This window comes from Humulus lupulus, chromosome 8 (genome assembly GCF_963169125.1).
Source record: "Humulus lupulus chromosome 8, drHumLupu1.1, whole genome shotgun sequence".
Classification (NCBI taxonomy): Eukaryota; Viridiplantae; Streptophyta; class Magnoliopsida; order Rosales; family Cannabaceae; genus Humulus; species Humulus lupulus.
The window spans coordinates 93,439,283-93,455,736 of record NC_084800.1 but is presented as its reverse complement, the minus strand read 5'-3'; the positions used below and the strand labels follow the sequence as shown (position 1 = coordinate 93,455,736).

Genomic DNA, 16,454 nt, shown 5'->3' with positions numbered 1-16,454 from the left:
ATAAAATCTGTATCAAGTAGATCAAAAGGACTTTTATAGGCTCATAACATTAGGCTTAGGTAAAGGTAGATAAATAGTCATTTAGGCTCGAAATTACCATAAGTATATAAACCTTAAAACTAGCCAACTTTCTCTTCACCACACCAAAAATCACCCATTTATACAATTAGAGAGAGAGAGAGATTACATACTTTCATCATTTTTTTTTTCTTCTTTTCTTTTTGTATCATTTTTTTTTTCTATACTCATCACTTTTTTTTTTTTCAAATCACACTCCCCCAAACTTAATATTTTCTATATATAATCAAGGAGTGTGACAAAGTGAATTTTTTTTTCTATTTTCTCAAAAACTTATCTCTCTCTTCTTTTTGTACAATCATACTACATTCAAATCATACTAATACCTCCCTATTTTCCATTCCACTTTCCCACAAATTATATGCTTATGATAACAAAGGAAAAGGAAAAATTATGAAGTTAGGAAATTTAGGCTCAATAGTATAATCGATAACAAAAACCAAAGCTTTAGGCTCAAAAAGGGTAACTAAGGATAAATTTTTATGGGTTAGCTAGAAAGGCTCAAACGTTTACAAAGAAAATTGCCTAAATCATCTCTACTCAATACTTCATTTAGCATTTCGTCTCAACAAATCAACTGAGCAAGTTCTAGCTTATTTCAACATCCACCATACATACCAATTCCCACAATACTTATAAACTTATATAATGTAGAGCATAAATTAAATAAAACACATATACTACACAAATGACAATACTCAGATCATTTATCAACAGGTTAAGCACACAGTCTACATATCCAAAGCATCAGTCTAACAACATCAAGGAATTAGCATATATCATCATTGAAGCCCACCTGTCTCAGTCAATAATAGTTTTGTACAGTCATCCAACATTAAAATTAAAAATAAATAAAAAAAATCAAAAGAAAAGTAAATAGTCCCCCAAACTTGAAATAAACAGTGCCCTCACTGTTTCACAAAATCCAAAGGACCTGAACTAAAAGAAAAAAAAATAAAATAAAATAACTAGAAAAAACCTGACAACCGAACAGTTACTCTTCATCATCTGAATCTGGAGGCGGCTGATATGGCTGGCGCAATTCTGAAGGACATTGGGGAAAATCATTGAAGCCCGTATAGCGCGCAAATGCCCCACAAAAATCGGCCATGTAATTCGTCATGTGGAATTGACGATCTCGAATGTCCGCCTGACCATGCAACAACAGCTGTTGTTGTCTCTTCAACTCTTCTATGTCTTGTTGCATGGTACTATACTGTCGAGAACTAGAGCCTTCAGTAGCTCTAGAAGTAGATGGTTTCCGCCCCTTTCTCTTCGGCCTTGTGGTCTCAGGTTGCTCATCGGTCGGTGGCAAGGACAGCAGACTCGGATCAACAGGCTCGTATCCCAAACCAGTGGGTCGAGGAACACCCCCATAATTCTCATCCTGATGTAACACCGATTGATGACTAATGATTGGAGACTGTTCACATACTTCATTAATGTTCATTGGGACGCCTTGATCCTTACAGAGACTGGTAATTAATGAAGCATGCCCATGACCACCAGATGTGGCCCCTCGCGCTATGTAACTGATACTCTCAGTAATAAGCCGCCCAACATTAATCGACTTGCCCGAACAGATACAATAGAGCAAGTAAAGACGTTCAGTGGTCACCTCCATTTGTTGAGTGGAAGGCATGAGAGTACTGATGACAAACCTGTTCCACAACCGCCCATATGGACTCAAACATGTAGCCCTAATTGATCTTGGAGTAATCATGTCACTCCCCATCTTGTAAGTGGAACCAAGCTTCGTCATTTCCCTTAGAAGCAAATCGTAGTCCTTTTCTGCGGCCCCTACACGATAATCATCATCCCAAGGATCATTTAGGCCGTAGAACTGGTTTATGACTTGTGGAGAGTAGCAGACCTTCTTACCCCGAACTAATACTGTGTGGTCATCCCGCTCAACAAAAGCGTTGGCATAAAACTCCCTTACCAAACTAATATTAGCCAAAAGTTTTGGCTCACATAATTGCTTCCAATTCCGATTGATAATCATTTGTGGGAGTATGCCATCCAATTCACTGGGCCTAAAGTGAGACTCTACTATCACTGTTTTATTCTTTACTATCCATTCCTCGAATTTATTTTGCGCAGTGGGATTAACAAAGGTATGGGCAATATTGGCATTGGCTCTTTGGACGGTAGACATGGTTTTTGCTTTCTTGGGAGCCATAGAGGAATTGAAGCACAAAAATACAAGGTATAGTCTCTGAATACACTGAGAACCCAAAATCAACTCAAAAACACACTAGAATATCCAAAATAGTCCAAAACCGTTCACTGAGGAATTTTATCAAACACCTAGTGTGCGATCAAGAAAAAGTGGCCAACAAAACTCAATGAACCCCACAATCTTCCCCAACTGTATAGAATATGCTCCCAATAATAATAAAAACAGTACACAGAAGCCAATCTTGCAATAGATATCAAAAATTCGTCCAAAGCCCAAAACAACTTTAAGTTCTCCAAATTTCTCAATAAAGCATCAAACACACCAAACTGAACAATGTACCTTGAAAATCTTGGAGAATGATGATGATAAAATCGGTGGTGAATCACTGCTTTAATCGGCCCCTTGATTGCTTGATGAAGATGATTGAGAGAAGTTTTGCTTGAGAGGAAAATTGAGTGAAATTTGGGAAGGATTTGAATGAGGGTTTCGGTTCTGGAAGATGGGGTCGAATATGTGGGTTTTAGGACTGATATAACTGATATAAGTGGGTCATGTGCGCCCCACGTGACTGTTTTTTTTCAAAAAATTCATCCAGGCGATATATCGCCTGTAAGTGGCGATATATCGCCACAAGCTATATGCCGAAACCCTCTCTGACTTGCGTGCCGATACTTCGCCTCCACTACCCCCGATATAGCGCATCCCAAATTGCTCCAGGCGATATATCGCCTGTATGTGGCGATATATCGCCACATGCAGTATACCAAAACAGCGTCTCTGACTTCCACGGCGATATTTCGCAACTTGCACCGCCGATATGTCGCCTTCTCATCCACTGATGCCGATATATCGCCATTGATAGGCGATATATCTCCTGGGACCGAAAAAAAATTCCAACTTAAAGCCAAAAATCCCCTCCAAATCGGTTGTCCAGGCGATATATCGCCTGGTTCAGGCGATATATCGCCTGAACACTGTTCAAAATTCATCAACTTTTTTTCAACATTTTTTTTTATTTTTTATTTTATTTTTTTTCACGTTTTTCACGGTTTTACTACACTAAAAGAAATTAAAAATAATAATGTCAAACGAAAACGAAAATAAATTACAAAATAATGAGGTGCCTCTCAAAAGCGCTGTCGTTAACGTCATTTAGCCGGACGCTGCTTTCCTTTCCTTCAAGAATCCACCAGAGTAATATTGACCTTCGTCTCAAGTTCTCCTCCATAGTAATGCTTCACCCGCTGTCCATTAACTTTAAACGGCGAAGAATCACCTTGTTGAATCTCCAAAGCCCCATATGGAAAAACTTTTGTAACATTGAATGGCCCCGACCATCGAGACTTTAATTTTCCCGGAAATAACTTGAGACGGGAATTGAATAGCAGCACCTTATCGCCCACTTGAAAAGTCCGATTGACAATATTATTATCATGCCATTTCTTTGTCTTCTCTTTGTAGATTCTTGCATTCTCGTAGGAATCATGACGCAATTCATCTAACTCATTCAGTTGAGCTAACCTTAATGCTTTCGAAGCGGCCGGATTGAAATTCAACTTCTTTAACGCCCACTGTGCCCTATGCTCCAATTCAAATGGCAAGTGACAAGCTTTACCATATACAAGACGGTAGGGAGAAGTACCAATTGGCGTTTTAAAAGCCGTCCGATAAGCCCATAACGCATCATCAAGCTTATTCGACCAATCCTTTCTATTAACTTGCACCGTCTTCTCTAAAATCAGCTTAATCTCCCTATTTGACACTTCCGCTTGCCCATTTGACTGCGGATGATATCCCAATGCCATCTTGTGCTTAATTCCATATTTCTCCATTAAGGAATCAAAAATCTTATTGGCGAAATGAGTCCCTTCATCACTTATAATCGCTCGAGGTGTGCCAAAACGAGAAAAAATATTCTTTTTCAGAAACTTGACTACCACCTGAGCATCATTAGTTGAAGTAGCAACTGCTTCAACCCACTTACTTACATAATCCACCGCCAATAAAATATACAAATTACAGAACGACGGTGGGTAGGGTCCCATAAAGTCAATACCCCAAACATCGAATAATTCAACCTCCAATATATTAGTGAGAGGCATTTCATGACGTCTTGAGATATTACCTACCCTTTGACAACGATCACACCGTTTCACATAGTCATAGTTGTCTTTATACAGAGTAGGCCAATAGAATCCACATTCAAGGACCTTTGCAGCAGTCCTTGCTCCCCCAAAATGTCCACCAGTCGGCGATGCATGGCAATGAAACAAGATGTCCTTCATTTCTCTTTCCGGCACACATCTTCTGATAATCAAATCTGGACCTTGTTTAAATAAGAAAGGATCATCCCAGTAGTAGTTCTTCACATCAAGATAAAACTTTTTCAGTCTCTGCCCAACAAATTCCGGTGGCACTACGTTGGCTGCCAAATAATTCACATAATCCGCAAACCATGGCACAAACTCATCCTCCACTGCAAATAATTGTTCATCTGGGAAACTCTCATTAATCTCTCCTGCAGCAAGTTCTGACTTATCCCCCAACTCAAGTCTTGATAAGTGATCCGCCACCAAATTCTCTGTACCCTTCTTGTCCCGAACCTCCATATCAAACTCTTGTAAAAGAAGCACCCAACGAATAAGTCTGGGTTTAGCATCTTTCTTAGCAATAAGATGCCTGATTGCGGAATGATCAGTATACACAATAACTTTGTTCCCCATCAAATACGGCCTGAATTTGTCGAATGCATAGACAATGGCAAGAAGCTCATTCTCAGTAGTGGCATAATTCAACTGAGCGCCATTTAGTGTTCTGCTGGCATAATAAATAGTCTGAAATACTTTGTCAACACGCTGCCCCAGAACCGCACCCACTGCAAAATCACTTGCGTCGCACATTAACTCAAACGGCTGGTCCCAATCCGGTGAAATTACTATAGGTGCCGACACCAACTTCTGCTTTAGTATCCTGAAAGCTTCAAGACACTTCTCATCAAACTCAAATGGCACCCCATTCATCAATAATGTCGAGAGTGGCTTAGAAATCCTGGAGAAGTCCTTTATAAATCTTCTGTAAAACCCCGCATGACCAAGGAAACTTCTCACTCCCTTAACTGAAACTGGAGGCGGCAAATTCTCAATAGTAGCAATCTTAGCCCTATCAACCTCAATACCGTTCTTAGACACCTTATGCCCAAGTACTATGCCTTCATTTACCATGAAATGGCATTTTTCCCAATTCAAGACTAGATTCGCCTCTTCACATCTTCTCAGCACAGCCTCCAAATTTGTCAAACAATTGTCAAAAGAAGACCCCATCACAGAGAAATCATCCATAAAGATCTCAATGCTCCGTTCCACCATATCAAAGAAGATAGCCATCATACACCGTTGAAAAGTGGCAAGGGCATTGCACAGACCAAACGGCATACGACGGAATGCAAAAGTACCATATGGGCAGGTGAAGGTCGTCTTTTCTTGATCCTCAGGAGCAATGGCTATTTGATGGTACCCTGAATAGCCATCCAGAAAGCAGTAATACTAATGTCCAGCCAATCTATCTAACATCTGATCAAGGAACGGCAGTGGAAAGTGATATTTTCTGGTTGCTTTATTCAGTTTACGATAATCTATACAAATCCTCCAACCAGTTACAGTACGCGTCGGGATAAGTTCGTTATTGTCGTTTTTCACCACTGTAATCCCTCCTTTCTTAGGGACTACCTGAACTGGACTCACCCAACTACTGTCTGAAATAGGATAGATCACCCCAGCATCTAACCACTTCAAGATCTCCTTCCTTACCACCTCTTTCATTGCTGGATTCAATCAACGTTGTGCTTCAATAGAGGGCTTACTGTCATCTTCCATCAAGATCTTGTGCATAACTGTGGATGGACTTATCCCCTGAATATCTGCCAACGTCCATCCAATTGCCAACTTATGAGTTCTCAACACCCTTAACAATTTTTCCATCTCCTCATTAGAAAGAGAAGAAGACACAATAACTGGTAAAGTCTCCTTCTCACCCAGGAAAACATAGCGAAGATGTGCAGGCAATGATTTCAATTCCAGCTCTGGAGGTTTCTGAACTGATGGTAATGGTCTCTCAGGTCCTTGGCCCAAATCTTCATATTTTCGATTATAAATTGGCCCTTTAGAATTCAACCACTGTACACACTCTTGGACCTCACTGTCTGACTCAGCATCTATATCCCCAATTGTCAAGCTCTTCTGAAGTGAATCCTCTGTAAGATTAATTTCAGCCACCGCTTTCTCTACCAGGTCAACTCTGAAATAGTTGTCATTGACATTTGCAAACTTTAAGGCCTTAAACACGTTGAATACCACTTCTTCGCCCTGAACTCGCAGTGTCAACTCACCTTTCTGAACATCAATCAAAGCCTGCCCCGTAGCTAAAAATGGCCTGCCCAGAATGATTGGTACATCCATATCCTCCTCCATATCCAGAACTATGAAATCTGCTGGAAAAATGAACTTATCCACCTTCACAAGAACATCCTCTATGATTCCTCTGGGGTGTTTCACTGATCGATCTGCTAATTGTAGAGTGACTGTTGTAGGACTAGCCTCCCCCAAACAAAGTCTTCTGAATACAGACAAAGGCATCAGATTTATACTCGCCCCCAAATCACACAAAGCATGCTTACATTCAAATTTCCCAATTGTACACGGTATAGTAAAGCTCCCCGGATCTCTCAACTTTTGGGGCAACTTCCTCTGCAATATCACACTACACTCTTCAGTGAGCGCCACCGTCTCATACTCCTCCATCTTTCTTTTCTTTGACAGAATCTCTTTCATAAATTTGACATAACTAGGCATCTGCTCTAATGCCTCAGGAAATGGAATATTGATGTGCAGCTTTTTGAATACCTCTAAAAACTTAGAAAACTGTTTATCAAGTGTAGTTTTTCTAAGCCTCTGAGGATATGGAACTTGAACTGGCTGACTATCAACAACTGGATGACACTTGTTTGATCCCTGGTGGTCTTTAGTAACCCCATTCGCTTTAGTATCTGATTTCTCACCCAACTCTTCATTCCGAACCACTGACTTTTGTACACTGGGCTGCTCCACTTGCTTACCATTCCTCAACGAAATTGCTTGACAGTTCTCTTTAGGATTTACCACAGTATTACTAGGCAAATTCCCTTGCGGTCTGTTATTAAGCATGTTGGCCAACTGACCCACTTGTGTCTCAAGGTTTCGAATAGAGGATCTGGTCTCAGTCATGAATTGAGTCTGAGTATTAGTGAGGGTCAACAAGGCTGCTTGCAACTCATTAGTCTTTTCTGGTTGATCTTGCGGTCTAGGCTGGTGTGATGATGAGGCCTGATTCATAGGCTGTTGTGGCATGTGCTGCTGGTATGGCCCTTGAAACTGTGACTGTTGGCCCTGATTATTTCTCCATGAGAAATTTGGGTGATTTCTCCACCCAGGATTATAAGTATTGGAGAACGGATTCTGATAAGGCCTCTGAAAATTACCAACTGCCTGTACCTGAGCCTGATTAACTGGCAGATTACCACACATGTTGGCCGCTGTACACTGTTCATATAAATGAGGCCCTCCACATATTTCACACCCTGATTGCATCTGTATAGCCTGGGCTTGAGCTGAGATCTTGTTTTGTTGCAACTGCTTTGTCAATGAAGCAACCTGAGCAGTTAAAGCAGTTATAGCATCTAATTCATGTACCCCGGCTACTTTTCTCTGTGAAGTGTCTCGTTCGGCAGGCCACTGATAATTGTTCATAGCCATCTCCTCTAACAATTCATATGCCTCATCAGCCCCTTTACTCATGAAAGCACCGCCTGCTGCTGCATCTATTATAGTGCGAGTAGTACCGCAAAGCCCATTATAAAAATTGTGGACTAACATCCACTTCTCTATACCGTGATGAGGGCATTTTCTGAGCAGGTCTTTGAATCTTTCCCATGCATCATACAATGACTCTCCCTCATTCTGATAGAAGTTATTGATTTCTCCCCTCAACTTTGCAGCTTTTGCAGGAGGAAAGAACTTTGAGAGAAACTTCTGAGCTAGTTCCTCCCATGTGTTGATTGAGTTGGCCTGTAGAGAAATAAGCCAACTTTTTGCCCTGTCACTTAGTGAAAAAGGGAACAATCTCAACCTTATTGCATCATCGCTCACCCCATTAAACTTAAACGTTGCACATAGCTCAAGGAAATTCACTATGTGCAAGTTAGGATCCTCATTGGGGAGACCACCAAACTGAACAGAAGTCTGGACCATTTGTATCATCGCCGGCTTAATCTCAAAGTTATTGGCAGTAATAGTAGGCGGCCTAATGCACGAGTGTACTCCTGTGACAGCGGGGAGCACATAATCTCTTAATGCTCGCACATTTTGGTCTTGAGCGATATGATTCTGACCATCATTGTTGTTAACCCCGTCTCTTTGGTTGGTAGCCATTGATACTTCCAACCTCTTTTTCCTTCTGTTTTGTCTGCAGGATCTTTCGATTTCAGGATTAACAGGAACAAGATTTGCAAATCCTTCACGTCGCATACAAAAGATTCACCTATTAAAACAGAATGCGGCAACTTGGATTAGTTCAAATAATAAAAACAGCCAAATTAGAATAAAAATTAACTATTTTGATATTAATAGAATATCAATTCCCCGGCAACGGCGCCAAAAACTTGTTGCGAATTTTTACTACTGCGCAAGTATACGCAATCGAATAAACAAGTAATAGTAGTGGAAATATATTATCGTTCCGTCAGGGAATTGATCTAATAATTACCAATAGCAAACTTTTATTTCTATTTGACTAATGAAATTTTAATGACAATTAACAATGATCAATAAACTAAGAAAACACAATTTAATTAACGAAATTTAATATAAGCGAAAGATTAGAGTATTCTAATTTCATCAACCTTCAATTCTATTCAATCAATAATACAACTAATATGTTTCTGTGATCTATGGTTATAGCAAGTTTACTAATGACAATTCTATTCTCTCTCAAGATATAAAATATTCAGTTTACCTGCGAATTTTCTACATGTCTGTGATAAATTCTACACATAAACCGCATTAAGAACAAAAACCTAATTGCTACACAAACCAATTTGATACTTTCGTTCTAAATTGAAATCTATGTCTATTGTCTAAAGCTATTCCAATTCTCACTTTTCATATATTGAATTAAAACCAATAATCATGCAACAGATGGCCAATCAATTACAAGCATTAAACATAAGAACATAGATAACCATAAATTCAAAGATTCATAGAAATTGCATTAAAGACGAATAGAATATCCAGTGACTACATTAAAATACTCTAAATACGAATTTAGTTCATAATATTAAACTTCATCATCCAATCTAAAATTCAAAAACATAAAAATAAACACAAACGAAATAAACGTGGATTCTTCTCTGTTTCTTTCCCTTTGCCGTCAGAATGCTTCCTCTCCCTCTGTCCTTTTTGATCTTCCTTTTATTCTTTTTACAAAAATCCCAAAAACCTACGAATTTCCATGAAAATTTCCAAAAATGCCCTCGTGCCGATATATCGCCCAAGACAGGCGATATATCGCCTGGCGAATGTTCTCGATAAAAATGCAAGTTTCTGATGTCGTTTCTGTAAAGCCAAAATTTGGAATTCCTCCTTATGCCGATATATCGCCCAAGACAGGCGATATATCGCCTGTACCATATTTCCACATATTGGCCAATTTTCGGCTACTAAAACCAACATTTATCCAAATTCTCGAACAAATCAGAATTATAACGACAAACTGCACAAGTTCACCAAACAGATTAAATAGAAACTTTATCTTGAGAAAAACAACCAAATCAATCTGAAAATGTTATTAATAAGCGTATATTTTGTACGCTTATCAATGACGCTTGTGGGCAGGGTCGCGGCTCTTAGTGCTAGTTTGTGTTTTTAAGGGTGTTTAGGCTTGGGAACTCAATGGTTAAGGCTCGGGATGGATTTTATCACCCGGATTGATAGAATTCAAGGTCCCGGAGGTTAGGGTTATGGCTCAAAGTTATTTATTGGATTAGAACTTGATGGATGGATATTGTTAATGTGTGGTGACTAGGGTTTTGGCGAGGCTCAAGTTAGAGGACTGTGCTCGGGATATCGGTGCTCGGAGAGCTCGGGACTCAGGTAAGAAAACCCTTGTTCCCATAGAGCTTGTATGCAGGGCTGAGCCCAATGTGCTTGAACTGTAGAGCGTAGCCCTTTGACTGGTTTTTCTAGAATTTTGTACTTGCTTATCATGTTATGAATGTTATTATGTGAATGATCGGCAAGTGTCGGGAACGGTGTAGGCCGAGGACGGCAGGGGGCCGGGAACGGCAAAGGGCCGGGAACGGTGTTAGGCACGTTGAGTGCAAGGCTGAGTACGGAAAGGGGCCGGGAGCAGCGTTGAGCATGTGGAGTGCGAGTTTCCAGGGCGAGTCCTTAAAAGGATACCTGGGATATCCTCACGGCGTGGTCCGCGAACCCATGGCTTGGTAAACGCCTGGGACGGCTAGGCTGTATGTGTTTAGCCCATTGGTGGCCTGTTTATATGTTTGATATATGTGTTGCATATGTTATCTGTTTGTGGGTTTTCTTGCTGGGCTTCGGCTCACAGATGCTCTGTGGTGCAGGTAATGGTAAAGAGAAGACCAACCAACCATGGGTGTAGTAGGCATGAGGCAGCGTGTACATGTTTGGCCAGCCTGGCTGCCACAGCCAGAGGGTTTTGGGAAATGTTTGTAAATAAACTTAGATTTTGTCGTTTAGTCGACTTGGTCCGATTTATATGATGTAATGTTTCTAAACTGTATTTTGGGATCCTAGGTGTCAAACTTTTATGATTTTCAATGAAGTGGAATTATTTCAAAAGTTTTTCCTCTGTTTATGGCTTAATTACACTATCTGTTCTAAAACCTCGATTAGCGAGTTGAATGCATATTTTTAAACTCACTTGGTAACGGCTCTAAGGAAGTAGGGCGTTACGGTAGTCCTATATGATATACATTTTTATAGTCATATGTTTGATAGTATATGTATATGATATAGTCTTATGTTTATGATTTATGATATATGTTGTTAGTAGATTTTCCTTGCTAGGCATTAGGCTCATTCTTTTTTTTTTAGCTTGATGTAAGAAAATGAACATGGAAGGCGGGAAAGATTCGTGGCAGTTTGGCATGTGTGTTGAGGATGAATGGACTGATGGAAGATCGAGGATGACATTGTTTTTAAGTCTTTTGATTATGTTTTTATGTATTTCCGCGCTTAGTTTTTTAACAATTGATTTAAGTTTATGTTTTATGTTTTTATGTATTAAACAATGGGTACCCATATCGTATTTTGTATTTATTACACTATTTTTGGGTTTTAAATAAAGTTATGTTATTTCTTATGTATTTATTCCAAAATAGTAGCTATGTTTAGTAGTTTTTAATGGTCTGAGGTCTTAGAAATAGTCGGGTCATTACATCGGGCGTGCTCTGCTCCAAGCATACTAGTTTAGATGCCCTAGATTGATGAGGTTCTCAATCTCATCCTTGAGTTGTCGGCACTCGTTGGTGTGGTTCCCCATGTCATTATGGAATCGACAAAAATTTTTGGGTCTCTCTCTCCCTGTCCCTTTGGATGGGTTGTGGTTTTCGGTAATGGACGTGCTGCTTCGTGGCCAAGAATATGTTCTCCCAAGATTCCACCAGGTCAATGTACTCGGAGTACTATGAGACATAGTTCTCCTCGAAGGTCGCTCCTTGTCCTGCCGATCCTGCCCCAGTTCTTTTGGGCTTTCTGCCTTTGCCCTTGCCCCCGCGCCTACTTCTATTGGGGGTCCTGCTTGGTGTAGCCGACTGTGCTAGAGCCACAGTTCCAGCGTTGAACACAGGTTGAAAAGCATTGTCTTTAGTTGGGACGACTCCATATCTCATCAGAGCGGCACTAAAGCCAGCAGGAGGCATGGCACTAAAGCCAACTGACTAGACAGTTGGGCTAAACTGCGGAGCCACAAGCTCGGAGGTAACGGAGCAGGAAAAGAGACTGGTCCGCCAAACACTCCAATCTGGGCATCCCCCCAGTTTATATACTCGTGTGCTCAATGAATGAAGTCGTCGAGCCTACGACATCTCCTCCGCTAGAGGACATCCTACAAAGGAGACCCTACACGGATGCCTGCCTCCAAGGCCATCAACTGCTGTCCATCGTCAACCATCTTGGTCCTAGCAACTTCCTCCTTAAAGTGCTTGATGTAGGCCTTGAAGGTTTCGAGGGGTCCTTTCTTTATGTTGGCCAAGGCATTGACCTCAAAGTTCACCTTCCTAGCCGCTATAAACTGTCTTCGTAATGAGGAGGAGAGCTGGTGCCATAAGTGTAATGCCCTGGTTACCCCATAACAGTTACGGTGAATCAAAAATTTGACCCGCTACCCGAGTCCTTTGGTTAAAAAACGTGCTCTAAGTGCTATTAACAGGTTAAGGTGAAAAACAATACAACGGAAAGGGTATCTTTTATTAAATATATAACTGCTCATGAGCTTATCAAAACATTTACAAGTGATTTACAACTCAAAATGGTCACTACTGTTTCAAATTTACAATTTTTATGCATGTGGGTGAATTATGAATAATACCACATTATATGTGGATTTGTTCGAGCCATTCGGCATGAGACGATCTTTGAATGCAAGTTATTGGTCTGGTTATAACGAGGTTAGTTTCAGGGCTCGGGGTGAGTCTCGGGGTAATTTGAGGATTGGTTCATTGCCGGGAATTAAAGGGTAATGGGATGTGATTTATTAGCATTTGAGAATATTGGGAGTAATGGGAATTGGAGGACGTTAATTATGATTAGCGGGATTAGATGGGAAAGGATAATTTTACCCTTGGGGGCTGTTAAGGAAAGAAGATGAACCTAGGGGCATTTTGGTCTTTTGGACCTAAAGGATATATATCAACTAAGAGGGTTGTAGAAAACAGAGCATTTCTTCTTCCTCTCCTGTTCATCTTCTTCTCCTCATTTCTCTTTGGATTTTGAAGCTCAAGTTGAGGGTTCAAGCTTGGAAATTGATGCTTGAGGTTCTAGGCTTGTGTTCAGTCATTGAAGAGGGTTTAATCTTGAGCTTAAGGTAAGATTCAACCATGAATTTCCTAGTTCCTTACTCTATTTTTGGTGTTAGTTTTGAGGTTTAAGTTTTGATCACATGAATAGGAATTTGATGAGGTTTTGATTGGTTTGAAGCTTAGGTTTTGTTGGTTATATGATAGACAAGTTGTGGCAATAGTTGGGACCTTTGCTTTGTGATGTTGGAAGTGTTTTAGTGAGGTTTTGAATTGAGTTTGAAGAGGAAAAATAGGGGTTTTTGGCTGGGTTTCAGGTGGGGCCGCGGCTTCGTTCTAGAGCGTCGCGGCCCAAGCTTGATGAAGAAGCAGGTGGGTGCTAGAAGGTCGTTGGGCCGCGGCATGGGAAAGGTAGGGTCGTGGCCCGTGTTGGGGATTGAAGGGGGGCCGCCTCTGTTTTGGGAGGTGGACCGCGGCATGGTGGATGTAGGTCTGCGGCCCTTAGTGTCATTTTTGGCTAGAGAAGTGTTTTCATCATGGGAACTCAAACCTTAGGCCTCGGGATCGTTCCTACTACCCGGTTTAGTGGGATTTGTTGTCTCGAAGGCTAGGTCTTGGTCCGGGAACCTTTTATTGATTTATTTTATTGATGGAATCCCATATTTGGTTATGACTAGGTGATCGCTAAGGGATCAAAGGATCGATCGTTTTCAAGGGTTGTTCTTAACATATTTCTCGCTCGAACAGAGGTAAGAAAACTGCACCCAGTATGTGATGCATGTGATGCACGAGAAACATGTGATTAGGGCATGCCATGAATGTTGAATATGAGATTGATCAGAGCTTGAGTCTCTATGTTTGTGCATGATCATAATTATGCTAGCAACTGTTAAGTAAGCATGCTGAATGCCCTACATTTGGATATTTGACATATGATATATGCCTGGTAGCATTGTTTACTTGTGTGTGGCACTGACTAAATAGTCAGAATTTGTAATGGTGTCAGTATTAATTGTGAAGTTGTGACTCACTAGTCAAGTTCGGCAGTAGTACTGAGCACTGGTCACCTGGTATTGACTAATAAGTCAAGAACGGTCTTAGCGTGGTTAATGAAAGCCAACAAAGATTAGATCTAATCGACATCTGCATTGAATGACTCAAATGAGCATTAATGCCGGACCGACCTCAAGTTTGTTGAAAACTAAAAGTGCTTGTCTAGCCTATGGCTAGTCACTTAGAGTCAGGGCCAGAGAGCCCAGGTGACTACTTCGTCACATGGCTATGGGTGTTGACCCCGAAGTGACTTACCCAATAGTCATTCATCTGTTTAGAGCCAGGGCCAGAAGGCCCATGTGACTTTTTCATCACATGGCTATGGGTGTTGATCCCCGTAGTGACTACCCATTAATCACTCACTACACCGTCAGATGGTTGTGGGTGCTGAGCCTCGTAGTAACTTGCTCGTCAATCACTCATTATGATTAAACAGAACCTCGAAGTGATATTCACTCATCTGTTCAGGGCTACAAGCTCTATATGATTATAATGATCATCAGTCACATGGCTGTGGGTGTTGAGCCCCGTAGTGACTTGCTTGTCAGTCACTCATTATGGTTAATGGAACCACAAAGTGTTAAATCACTCATCTGATTAGGATTGACTTGATAGTCATCCATTCAGGAGGGTAGGATTCCTCATCATGAATCCCCCGTCATTATCAGAACTTGTTTGCATGCATGATTAAGGCTATAATTGCTAGGCATGCCAGATATGATTTTGTGATATGTTATTACTGTTCATGAATGTTTACCCAAAAATGTCTCCTGATGATGTGGCAAGAATTTATTACATGTGGTTGGCATGTGTTAGCGATAAAGTGAAGGAATGTTGTTCGCCTATCGACTAGATATCTATTACTTCATCAGATCTCGTGTTTAGATGCGACCAGTCTGGTCACATGCTTCGATTTATTTCCTTTAAGATATACAATCTTGTAATAACTACACTTATTATATTTTCTCTTTATTGTCTTGATACGCTGATATTAAGGATAATTAAGGCCCATTGGCCCATGTAACCCCATTTAGCCTATAAATATACGTGAGAGGGCTCAAGGAAGGGACTTTTGAACCTTGAACTTGAATACTGATAGAGAGAGCATATTGTGATTATTCACAAAAAGTTGTAATCCTCCTAAGGCTTGTGAAACTCAAGAACCCTAGTTTTTTTATCACGGCATTGGGATTCAATATCAATAAGAATACTAAGTGGACGTAGGTTATTACCACACAGTTGGGGTCGAACCACTATAAATCATTTGTGTCACCTTCTTCCCATTTGATTTCATTCTTGATTTCCTTTTTGTTTCTTTGTCGTTATTTTGGTTCCGTGTCGTTGGCCAAATTGAGGGTCAACATTCTGGTGCTTTCATTGAGAGATTAGTCAAAAAGCTTAAAGAAAATCAAATGGCGAAGACATCCAAGAGAGCTGGACAGGCTGCTAGCGCTGCGTCATCTCAACCTCCTCCTCCAAATGTGGCTGAAAATGAACCACGCTTGGATTTTTAGGAGGAGGAAATGGATTCTGAGATGCTAAGGTCAACACTAGGCATGTTGCAGGATGAGTTGGCCAGTCTTAGGGCCAATCAGGAAAATGCGGCAGAGACCTTGGCGCTGCAACAAAGGGAGATTGAGCGTCAGCGCCAGGAGCTAAATGAGCAACAGGCAAAAATGGACTGTCGGCAGAGAGATGCCACAGCCACTCTTGAAGCAGCCATTCAGTTGGCCAGAGGGCATGCTACACTGACCTCTCAACCGGATCAGCCACCAAGTGCACCACTGTAACGGGCCCCTAACCCGAGTCCTCTGATCCAGCCAACAAGCCCACAAAGGCCGGAGCAGCCACCTGTTGCTCAGGATGATGTCCTAATTCGGGATCCCGAGCAACAACCATCTTCTCAAGCTAGTCGCGGCAATCCCCAGCGCCACAGGCAGAATAGGGCCGGGTAGCTGCCCCGTAGCCCTATATGCCAAGGGGACGATGAGCCAAATCCACCGAGCGGGGGGCAACGTCTTTCTGCCCACAGAAGGCATAACGAGTCACGCTCTATAT

At 41.2% G+C, this 16,454-nt stretch overlaps 1 protein-coding gene and 1 non-coding gene across 2 annotated transcripts; one reads left to right on the top strand and one right to left on the bottom strand.

Moving 5' to 3' along the window:
- Positions 1-6,090: 6,090 nt before the first annotated feature.
- On the bottom strand, positions 6,091-8,817 carry LOC133795821 (uncharacterized). Its single transcript, XM_062233277.1, has 3 exons — positions 7,550-8,817; positions 7,222-7,444; positions 6,091-7,146 (listed from the first exon to the last, which is right to left on the bottom strand). The coding sequence occupies exons 1-3, from the start codon at positions 8,815-8,817 to the stop codon at positions 6,091-6,093; spliced, it is 2,547 nt and encodes an 848-aa protein (XP_062089261.1).
- LOC133799009 (small nucleolar RNA R71) lies at positions 8,177-8,283 on the top strand. Its single transcript, XR_009876219.1, has one exon. It is a non-coding gene; the product is annotated as a small nucleolar RNA R71 (small nucleolar RNA).
- Positions 8,818-16,454: the final 7,637 nt, after the last annotated feature.

Bases quoted from the DNA above. Each gene is read 5' to 3' on its own strand.
- LOC133795821 (XM_062233277.1), bottom strand. From the start codon at position 8,817: ATGCGACGTGAAGGATTTGCAAATCTTGTTCCTGTTAATCCTGAAATC. The intron at 7,445-7,549 runs GTTGACCCTCAC...GCTTAATAACAG, and splicing joins AATGAGTTGCAAGCAGCCTT to ACCGCAAGGGAATTTGCCTA. The intron at 7,147-7,221 runs GTTCCATATCCT...GTATTCAAAAAG, and splicing joins TTGATAGTCAGCCAGTTCAA to CTGCACATCAATATTCCATT.